Here is a 12,001-nt window from a genome sequence, read left to right as displayed (position 1 = left end):
AAGTTACAATATAATTGTCTTATGTTTTCACAAGCAATGCTATGTATTCTCAAGAACACAGGGCTATTTCTGAGGCCTGCATTTTCCACAGTCAAAATTATTATTCAATATATTCCACCCCAAAATTAGTTTCAGTAGACACGAATGAGCATTTCCAATGGTTATTTATTTGTTTTGTCCTCTCAGATATGCTTAATTAATCAGTCACTGTCCTTAAAAAGAAAACCCCTGACTGTCCAGACATTAAATATTATCCAGTTCAATTTAGCAAGTATTTATTATTTATTTCTCATACACTTAAATTTGTTTAATAAATGCAACACATTTTCTGCTTAGTGAGGAATTTTAAAACTAGAACCCTAGTCACATATAATAAATACTTATTAAATATTTACAAAGAATAACAATAACTTATTTGTGGCTCATTAACATAATCAGCTTTATTTTTTGTCTTATAATAATCTGACAAATAATTTGTTATTCTTAAATTTTACTATTTTAAGCTATTGTTAATTAGAGAAACTGTATTCTTTTAATGATTGTATTTTTTATGATAGTGATCTTAAAAAACTGTTCTTTGATCTTCTAGAAATTTCCATCATTGAATTTTTTTTTTCCCCAAACTTTTTTTTTTTTTTTACAGAGACAGAGAGAGAGTCAGAGAGAGGGATAGATAAGGACAGACAGACAGCAACGGAGAGAGATGAGAAGCGTCAATCATCAGTTTTTCATTGCGACACCTTAGTTGTTCATTGATTGCTTTCTCATATGTGCCTTGACCATGGGCCTTCAGCAGACTGAGTAACCCCTTGCTGGAGCCAGCGACCTTGTGTCCAAGCTGATGGGCTTTGCTCAAATCAGATGAGCCTGTGCTCAAGCTGGTGACATCGGGGTCTTGAACCTGGGTCTTCTGCATCCCAGTCCAACGCTCTATCCACTGTGCCACCGCCTGGTCAGGCTGAATTTATTATTTTTTTTTTGAAAGGAAGGGAGGTAGAGAGACAGATGCACCTGATCGGGATCCACCCAGCAACTCCCATCTGGGGCTGGGGCTGTGCCCATGTGGGGCTGCTCGCAACTGAGCTATTTTTAGTGCCTGGGATGGGGGCTCTATCAAGCCATACTCAGTGCCGGTGCCAACGTGCTTGAATCAATCGAGCATGACTGCTGGGGAGTACCCTGAGTGGGAATCAAACCTGGGACATCCACACACCGGGTGGATGCTCTACCATTGAGCCAACCGACCAGGGCTTCATCATCGAATTGTGACAAAGGGTTGATTTCAACCTTTCGCTTATCTATGCCTGAGAAAATTACAGCTCACAGAGCTCCAAGATATGAATTGCAGCAGACAAGAAGCTGATTTTCTGGAGAGCCTGCATCTGCACAATTTTACTGAGTTTCACACCATAGTATCCGGAGAATATTGAGAACTTAGCATTACCTTTTCTGTGAGGTGCCTTTTATTTCAACTTTGACGGTGATATTCAGTTTATTCTGGCCCATGAATATCTTAGTCAGCATCTGTTACACTCTATTCATATGTCAATTATATAAGCAACAATACGAAAATGAATAATTCCCAGGATTTACCGAGTTCTTATTATTTCATACACACAATGCCTGTATAAACCTTATTTAGTAATCACAACTAATACATCATGTATATGTTGTTGTTACTAACTCCATATTACAAATGAAGAAATGGAGGCAGAGAGATGTAATTTGTCCAAAGGTCACTCAATTTGTAAGTGTAACCCAGGTAGCATGGATTCCAGACAGTGTCTTGTTAACCACTGCGACCCCTTGTCATGCACGTGGCATTGTAACAATTACCCTGTATGACTGGCATTCTCATTAGTTTATGAGCTCTTTCTGCTCAAAGAATGCAGTTGTCATTTTCCTCAGTCCACCCAGATTCCAGCAGGGAAGTCTTAATTTTCAAAAACAATTTTTTGATACAAATAGTACATATTTACAGTCATGTATTTTTAGCCTGCAAAGCAAGTAAGTTAAGGAAAAATTTCTCTTCTCTTGTTAATAGTATTTAAAGATTGTCTAGCACAAATTCCAACACTTTGTGCTAGAACATCTGAATACCTCTCCCATCTAGTTCATGCACGCTGAATCTGCCCCACTCAGGCTAACAGATGTGTGTTCTAAGGAACCACAGAATTTTTCTCTGCACCTCCAGATAGCTTCAGAACCCAACTTCATGTCCATCCAGTAATAGCATTGACATGACAACTCAATGGCTCACGTGTTGAGTGCAGCCTCTGAAACCAGAGTGGCAGGATTCAGACCCATCTCAGCCTCCGGCTAGTGCTGAAGTTTTGCAACTTTACCAAAACTGTCTATGCCTCAACTGCAACTTGGGTGGGTGTCATGACAATAATAGTGTCTGTCTCATAAGGTTGATATAAATATTAAAGAGAGCAATTAATATGTTACATGTGCAGAGTTGACTCTTGATAACTTAAGTTATAAAAGTTATCAAAGAAATATTAAAATCAGTTCAATAAAATATTTATCAAATCAAGAAAGTAGAATAATAGCATTAAAATAAGTAAAACCAAAAGTATTTTAATCCTCAATAATATTTTAATTTTTTATATACTTTAGTGAAATTTTTATTCATGTAAATTCAATCTCATGATAGGATCTTTCTGTGTGTGCAGTAAAATTGATATCCAGGATTATATACATTTCAAGTGTAGAGCATTATAATTGTGTATTTGTATAAACTCTATAGAGTTCATCACTACAAATCTAGCTGCAGTGATGGACTGTGGACATAATTTTTCAGTTGTTAATTCTCATTCACAGTTGCTTCATTGATCTAAACAGTAGTACCTATCCACCTATCCTACCCCACAAACCCAACCTTGTTTCCCAAGGTTTCAGTTACTTTTGGTCAATAAATTCAGAAAATGTTAAATTAAAATTTCCAGAAATAAATAATTCGTTTTAAATTGCACAACATTCTGAGTCATGTAATGAAATATAGGACACTGTACTGCTAGGTCCAACCAGGGACGTGAGTCCTCCTTTTTTCCATCATATCCACACTGTAAATGCTGCCCTCCCTTCAGTCACTTAGTAGCCCTCTTGGTTGAGAGAGAGAGAAAGAGAGAGAGAGAGAGAGAGAACAGCCTCACATAACTGTTGTTACACTGTATTGTTACAATTGTTCTATTTTATTAATAGTTATGAATGTTCATATTGTACTGTGCCTAATTTATAAATTAAATTTTATCACAGGGATATATATGAGAAATAGAACAAAAACAAAACAAACATAAATATTTGGGACTCTCCATACTATCTGCAGTCTCAGGTATCCACCACGGGAGATCATGGAACACGTCCCCCGCAAAAAAGGGGGGGCCACTGTATAAACATTTTACTTAAGCCAGGTGCAATCTTTAATTTTTTATAATGTGTAGAACTAAGAGGTAAAGGTGGAAATTTTATTTAGAGATAGCAAAGCACTGGAGAGCTTAGTCTGCAATTCTCCCATCTAAAATTTTAATCTGGTAAAGAACATATGGCAAACTTGGAATTTATGATCTAGATCAGTTCCATAAATGGCCGGAAGTTGGCCTAAATAAAAAAAAGTTTGGTGTCACCCTCTCTCTAAATAATGACCCCTGATATTATCCATGCCACTTTTGTGCTTTTGAAAGTGACACTATTTTGCAAGTCAGAATGCTGCAATGGAAAAAAAAAATCAACTTCATATATATGCTTTCATTTTGCTACCTACTGTTTTTCTGACCTTTCCCAGCTGGAACAGTAGCAGGAAACTAAAATAAAAGTGCTGTTTTTTTTTTTTTTCTGTGTGAGGCACTTTGCTACTAAACATTAATCATAAAATTGTAATAGTGGCAAGACTCCTCTGCCTGTTGCTTCTTCTAAGAGAATTACTATTAGATGAAAGAGCCTACAGCAATAAACATCAGGGGCTAGTATTTCCTTCTCTGAACCCTACTAGGCTGATCCAAGTCCAGAAATGCCTTTGAAGTCACAGAGACCTTCATGTGCTGATCACTCCTTAGGGGGTAAAGAGCAAGAAAAACTCTCCTCACACTTTAATATTCTGCCAGGGATACATTAAACCCAGTGCAGAACAAAAAGGTTTCTTCAGTAACAAATTGAGTGATTTTATACTTAGTTGCTCCTTGGCTCAATAAACTAAGAGGGACCTATTGATTTCAGAACATGACTATTTATACTTCAGTACATATTTCCATTAAGTCTAAGGAAGGATGGAACAGTAACAACTGTGGATTCATGTTTTCCTTTGGTCTTACAGAATGCATTGATATTTGGGTCAATTTAAGTCCAAAATAACATGGAATTCTTATAATATTGATGATCAGTATTGATTATTAATATGATCAGTATTAAATAACACATTGCAATAGTTCAAAGTTATCAAAATCTTAGAAGTTAATAATTAAAATGGCCTTAAAATTGATAGTGCAGTTCAAACCTACCACCTATGGATGAGAAACCAGAGCACGTGAGAAGACTCCTGACACAGTGAAGTTGCTTTTGCCACACACTCTCGCAAGTATCTGCCACACATGCTCTCTTTATTGGAGTGGCTAAGCTCTTCATTTTCAAATTGTATCGATGGAGAATGTAGTCCATAAACCATGAACATATTCTATGTCCCATTGCTCTGAGACTATTAAAATAAGAAATGTAGGCACTTTCTAAAGTAAATTTTTTTTTTATTTTTGTCACAAAAAATATTCAATACAATAGAATGATACACATTTGTAGACTTATAATTTATTACACTAGCATAAATAAAGACAAAAGTCCCTGTAATAGTGTAACTAGGGTACCAACTTCAATTGATTGTCATATAGAAAGAAGAGATAAAAATGTCAACTGTATAGTTAACCAGCAAGATAAAGAGAAATGAATACAAATACGAAAGACCAATCGTTTCAGAATTATGGCACATGGTGACTACATAAAAATATGTCAATCTGCATTAAATATTCACTATCTTATCTATGTTAAGCTATGATTATTTATATAATTTTGATTGAAGAAAATTTTTAAAAAACATATGTAACTTACTGGTTGATTAAAAAGTTATAGTTAGAATACAAATCTTTGCCAAATCTCTTCTATAATTCATCTGTGATTCACATCCTCTGTCACTGAGTCAAGTAGCCTGGAGGATTATAATAGGACTTTCCAACCACCCTCAAACCGATTTCACAGGAGCCTACCCTCATTATTTTCAGACATTAGTACCATCTTAATTTAAAAAGCTCAATTGTCATAAATATTATATTTAATTGGACAGTCTTTGCAGTAGTCATTCTATTTTAGCATTGTTCCTGCTGTGAATAATAATCTTTAATAATAATCATAATACATACGAATGGCTTAAGACAGTTCACTCTGCCTCTTCACATTCTAGGAAACAAACCAAAGTGCAAGTGTCATCATTAAGTTTTACTGCCTTCCACTTAGACGCACACACAAATGCACTCACACCCGTACAAAAGTTAGACTTTATATTATACAGTATCTTCAGTTGAGCAAATAACTATATGTAAAGAGGTACTTCCTGCATGCAATCCATCCTTAATAAAATAAAAAAAGCTCTCTACTGCATATATTTATGCATAGGACCACACATTTAAAGGCCAGTTTTCTACTGATATAATGGCCATACATTCCTTTAACACTTATGGGTGGTTGACCCTAAATGCAATCAGAAATTGTGTGAAAAGTCTGTGAGATAGATACATTGTGACCTGTCTTTTGCTTCCACATCATAAGAAATTATGTTTCAACAAGTATCATAATGACTTAAATTTTGTTTTCTCTCATGTCCATTAGTTTCTCACGTTCCCTGATAGACAGTAGGATTAGTCTACTTTTCTGGAGTTCAGTCCGGAGGTATACATTTCCATTTTCTTTGTTGTCTAGCACAGGCTCAAGTGATCTCTACATAATGAATCCAATTAGTTCAAGCAAGGCAAATGAATTCATATCGATACTAAATCTCCACGTTATTAACTATAAACAGTAACAGGATACAGGTCTCCACTCTTCGCTTAAGTCCATTCAAGTACAAACTGAAGAAAAAGGATTTCCTGTTCTTCTTTTCATACTCCTGAGTATGGTGATATAGGATTCTGTTTCTCCACAACAATTGATAAGATTGCAAAACCTCTATCACATCCCTCTTTATTCCATATTGAAAGCTTGATTGTTTTCAGGTGTTTCCAAAGGATAGTTTGATTCTTTTTTAGAGATTTTTTTCTAGAGATTTTATTTTAAAGCCATTTTGTTTTCTTCAAACTAAGAGTTTCGTTTTAATCAGCGAGCAGTCCTGCCCCTTGGGAATCAATTTCTTTTTACTGAAGACAAATTCGGGTATATTAAGATCCAACACATTGAGTTGGAATGTTACATGTATTTATTTCACTTACGAGAACATACATTCATTTTACACGATTCCTCAATGTGGCCAGGGGGGTTCGTGGTCTGCACTGTATCCACCTATAAAAAATACAAAAATATATGTCTGCTTTACAGGGATGTGAGTAGGGTTTTGCTAGCGTTGTTCCAAAGCTCAGATGCACATGTTGGCTGATAGTATTCTTTCCTTTCTTTAAAGATGATTTCACTCATTACGTGCGATATAAAACTGAGACTCATAGACATAGACAAAACTGAAGTAGTTATCAGAAGGAAGGAGGCGATGGAGGAGATTAAAGGGGGTCAGATATACTTTCATGGGAAGTGCTTAGACTCTGGGTGATGGGCACACACACAATAAATAGTTCACATGCTATGGAGATTTACCCCTGAAACTTATGTGTTCTTATGGACCAATGTTACCCCAATGAATTTAATTTCTAAATAGAAATTTACAAAAATAAATAAATAATAGAGATGCATTTGCAATGGATGTAACTTCTTTCAGAAGTGTTAGGGACCTAACAATTCTCCCTACAATTAACAACCCTTGGACAGCCAAAAGGATACTGTGGGCTAAGCTCATGGATACTATCTCTGATAAGAGGTAATTTGCCTGGTAAAAGAAACTTTAAATTAATTGTATTTCTAGCTTCCAGCTTTCCAATGCTATGAAATATCCCCAGAAGAGGAATGCTTGGGGGAGAGCCTTGGCTTTATTTATACTACACATACAAGTAAGAATGAAATGGTAATTTTGCTGTCACTGTTTTTACAATTTACAAATCTCTAAGATCTCAGGGATCTGAGCCTGACTTGAATGTTCACGCCCTTCAAAGAGGTTCTCTAGTCTCCAAGTGCAATCAGTGGAATAGCTCCCAGTCTCTTTATAGACATCTGAGCAGTTACATGCTATCAACAAATGGCCCGCTGATCTCTGGTCAGGGACGAACTACTCTCCCTTTCAAAGTCGTGACCATTAAAGGGCAATGTTTTCCAACTTTTTATCAAGGGAAAATATTACTCCTTCAAAAGGTTCTAGTGTTAGTGTCTGACCTGTGGTGGCACAGTGGATAAAGCATCAACCTGGATAACTGAAGTTGCCAGTTTGAAACCTTGGGCTTGCCTGGTCAAGGGAGTTGATGTTTCCTGCTTCTCTCTCTCTAACTCTCTCTCTCTCTCTCTCCTCTTTAAAATGATTAAATTAAAAAAAAAAAGGTTTTGGTGTTAATGTCAGTTTTAAGTAATGCGAAATATGTATTTCTCTTAACTTGGGCCAGAACAAACAGGCTGATTTCTGCTCTTCAGTGTCAGAAGGTACACAGAGGATTGTTTTCCAGTCTGCTGATGCAATTGATGTTAGTAAAAACCTTTCGTGAGTTAGAATATTGCCAAGAAGATAACAAATAACTTTCATAGAATAAAAATGCTACAATTTACTACCAAAGTAGTGATCTTTAATAATTAGAATGAGGAAAGGGAAACAGTCCTCCTAATTCCCAATATAACAATGCATCATCAGTGCATGAGATTCAGCGTTAGAAAAGAAGTAAAATGATTTCTTTCACTGAATAATTGATCAATTCACTTTTGAAAGTGGCGTTAAAAAAGTAATGTTTAATTTTAAAGTTGTTCATATTCAAAAGCAGAAAATGTTAAAAAATTGCTCTGACCACAGATTATTAATATAAGCTGTATAAATTTAAGCAGCAATAAAACATCTTAATTTTTTTCAGTTAATTTTTATCTTTTACTAGTAATTAGAAAACATTTTTTTCTTCCTCCAGCAGTTCTAAAATTTAACACAACTTGGGATGTTCTGGCCAATTACACAAGCAGCACACGTTTACCAAGGCATCTATGATAAGTGAATCTTCTGATGTAAATTGTAAGTTTAAGATGAACAAAGTTTATCTCATTTTACAGAAACGATAGCACTGCATGTTTCATTTCAAAACCGCTTCTACGCAAATGAAAGCTAAATAGTCGAAAGTTTCAGATGTTGCTTTTTCTTCCCAAACCAACTACGATACAGCCATAATGCACAGCTAGACTATGTTAGATCTTCCTGTTATGTACTCATACTATTGAATACATTGCGATAGAAAGGATCAGATACTCAACTATGTTTGTGAAGTTATTCATTTAATTCCCACACCCTATACAAAGATGCAGTGTGCTCCAAGAGGACAAATACCATGTCCACGCTGTTTATTGCTTTGTTGTCGATGGGGGCACATACGTGGCCCCTCGATAAAAATTCATTAAATTAATAAATTGATCAATGAATCTTGAACACATGTGTAGGAATAGCAATTAAGGAAATCATGTTACTTGTCACATTATAGTATCACTTTTATCTTATTTTAAACATTTAAAGTCATTTATATTTGATTTTGTATTATTTGTCATGTGGTAAAATATATAGAACAGGCCCTTTTGAACTGCAGAATACTAGCATATTATTTTTCTGATTTTTTTCTAATACTTTCTTAAATTTAGTCTAGCCATTGGAAATTTCACTAATGTTCAATTTTTAGTCGAGCCCATATAACAGTCACTATCTTCTTTCCTTAAAGAAACAATACTGTGTGAACTTTTCTGCAAGGGTTTATGGTAAGTGAATAAGCAAGTAAAATTATTTCTAAAAACAGAAAATAAAGGTGTCAAAATGGTTCACTTTTTGTTTTCAGGACCTGATATACTTTTAACCAAAAGCATACGTAAGACATAGAACGCATTGAAGAGATGAAGTCAGCATGCAGCCACACAGCATAATCACTTCCTCTTATTAAAATGTTATGAGGAACAGAACTAACCATCTTATTTCATAAATTCACTCTGTAAAAGCAGCTTTCAAGTTTTTTATGCCTTTAACTTGGGATGCACTAAAGAAATAAATCTGGGCACTAATATTCAGCTGTCACTAAAGAAAAGAAAAATAGACTCTTTATCATTAAAGATTAATTTTTTAAAAGAAAAGTGCATACCTAGAGTGTACAGTGAACTACTTTTAAGACTCATTATTCTGAAAACTGTAGGTGGTGATGGTGAAAGTGGAAGTGGATGTTACCAGGATGTGTTTGTTTTGATTTGAATCAGTTCATTAAAAGGGCCCTGGAAGCAATTTCCAGATCCCTGCCACTGAGCAGATAGGCAGATAGGTACCCTCCACTAAACCAGAGCACACACCCTCCACTAAACCAGAGCAGTTCGACCTTCAGTAAGGTCCAATTCAATGGAAGTCGTATAGACACAGCCTTTATCTTCCCCTTTCAACCTTTTCCTTAATTTGTTCTATCACCCAGGCAACAAGTCACACATGCACACGTGAGTGCATACACACACACACATACATACAATGAAAACAAGTCATTCTTTCCTGGAGCATATTCTACTAGGACATTTATGTATCTCACTTGGTTTCTCTAAGTGTGCAGAAAGCAGAAACCTTACTTTCTTTAATAGGGCTTTTTGTTTTAAATTATCTTTCCTTTTAACTCAGACTGGCTTCACCCAGCACTCTGACTCATCCACCTCCTTCTTCTTGCTTAATCATTAAGCCTCAGGACATTAAGCTTTTGGTCTCAGGTCTGTTGACCAAAGAGAAAAAGTTTCCATCAAACTAGAGATAACATCAAGGCGTCAGTTGTGTTGCAGCTTCAGAACAAAACTCACCAACCACATCCTTCCAAACCCAGATGATGCATGTGGCTAACATCAGGACCAGATGCAATGATCACCTACTCTCTACCTTAGCACCAACCAATCAGTAAAGACTATGACCCTGATCATGGTCTTAACTTCCCTAGTCACCATGATTATAATGATTTCCCCCCTATAAAACCTATCCCCTAGAAGCCATCAGGATACCAGGTCTTTAAGTGTGAGCTACCTGTGACTCCTAGCATGATGTCATCTCTTTAATAAATCCTTACTTTCTTGGCTGCAATCTCTTGTTTGAGTCTTATTGTGCTTTTACACATGCAGGCAAATGGTAACATTTATTTCTGAACCGAGGATACTGCAGTAAGCTGAGACTTTATTTAATAAAAACTATCAGTAAAGCATTAACTTGAATAATTTAATAAGATCTGTATTCTTTTCCGGACCAACTTGGCCAACAATTGGTGACTGGTGCTAGGAAATAGAAGCAATTATGCAGAAAACAGGAATAGGATTCAAGTTTAGGTACAAGATTACATCTACATTCACACATAAGAACAGACATGCTCTTAATAATTCTAAAAAACTTCAAAACCAGAAAGAAGGAAATATATATTTTGAAAGCCATATGTGTCTATTTTTCTACTTATTTTTATTAGGCATGCTTCAAAACTAAATCATGCATCTATGTAATTGGTGTAGATTAAGTACAAGTATCTATTGAAAGCATCTGCATATAACTGGCAATATGTGAAAGATTCTATAATTATTCATTATTTTTACTTAACTGATGTTCAGTTCTAGGGAAAAGTAAAAGGTATCAAATGAAAAACAAAGTCTATTCCACTACATAGAAAAACAAAGGGATATTAATTTTTTCATTCAAGGAAGAGGAAATTGATACTCATATTTTAGAACATAAATAAATAACATAGGAGTTAAAAGAGACAGAGCCACCTATCAATACAGAAGGCCTATTTTAAATACTATAAAGTCAATTGAAATGGAAAATGAGGCATAAACATAAGATAAACATGGGATTTGGAGAATGGAGAACTACAAGTAGTACAATTGTGCATGATATTTGGTCCTTTACTTATTTTTTTAATTTATATAAATGATGCACCCCAAACCATAAATTATAATAATATTAGTGACTGTCACACCCATATAGATGTTTATTATAAGATTTCACTTAACCATCTAATTTAACCTCAGAGATTCGTTATGAAGTCGAAATTATAATTCTGTTCATTTTCTTGTACATATGAAAGAGTTGAAGCTCAGAGAGCTTGATCTTCTCGTGTAAAATCACACAGGTGAGAAGATGGAGAGTCAGGGCAGCAAATCAAGGCTCTTGGCTCCCAAGTTAGTATTTTCCCCTCCATTGTTTTCTCACAATCCTTGTTTTTAAATCTGACTCTGGGTCTTTGAAATATAATCAGTTAAGTTATACCTGCAACTGCCTCCATTTCTGTCATGGTTTGAGGAATAATAAGCAAACTTATACAAGTTTCCAAAACTATTATAAATGAATGTGTTAAGAAGCTCTATTCTAGAAGCCTATTGTTTATCATAAACAGGATCCTATCATAATTATTTAAATTCTTAAAAACATAAGAAACAATTTCAACATACCTCAAGGTTGTCTAAACTGCCACAAAAAAAAAAAGAAAGAAAAAAAAAGCAACAAATAAGGCAAATGCTCTCCATTCAAAGAAAGGAAGTCTGTGCCCATTTACATGGGTGAGAGCGCACATGCACACACAGAAAGGCCATTCATTAGCACTGTTCGAACTACACTCTTCAGAAAAGAAGCCTTTTAGATTGTGAGTCAGCCACTAAACCAGCCAGGGAAGGAAAGGAGTTAGAGTGTCAG

General features: G+C 35.3%; 1 protein-coding gene across 8 annotated transcripts in view; it reads right to left on the bottom strand.

The window, feature by feature from the left end:
* Positions 1-12,001, bottom strand: part of PCDH7 (protocadherin 7) — a 431,933-nt gene that overhangs the window by 362,067 nt on the left and 57,865 nt on the right. Inside the window, exon 2 of one of the 8 annotated variants that reach the window (XM_066387133.1) lies at positions 4,794-6,537. The exons of 6 other annotated variants lie outside the window; for them this stretch is intronic. In XM_066387133.1, the coding sequence (XP_066243230.1) occupies positions 6,460-6,537 (78 nt within the window). In that variant the 3' untranslated portion in view covers positions 4,794-6,459. Of the gene's footprint in view, positions 1-4,793; positions 6,538-12,001 lie in introns of those variants that run through there. One more of the 8 variants, XR_010751731.1, reaches the window with a different exon arrangement.

Source organism: Saccopteryx leptura, chromosome 5, assembly GCF_036850995.1.
Source record: "Saccopteryx leptura isolate mSacLep1 chromosome 5, mSacLep1_pri_phased_curated, whole genome shotgun sequence".
Lineage (NCBI taxonomy): Eukaryota > Metazoa > Chordata > Mammalia > Chiroptera > Emballonuridae > Saccopteryx > Saccopteryx leptura.
The sequence above is the reverse complement of the archived record's forward strand: the minus strand, read 5'-3'. Positions and strand labels throughout refer to the sequence as shown.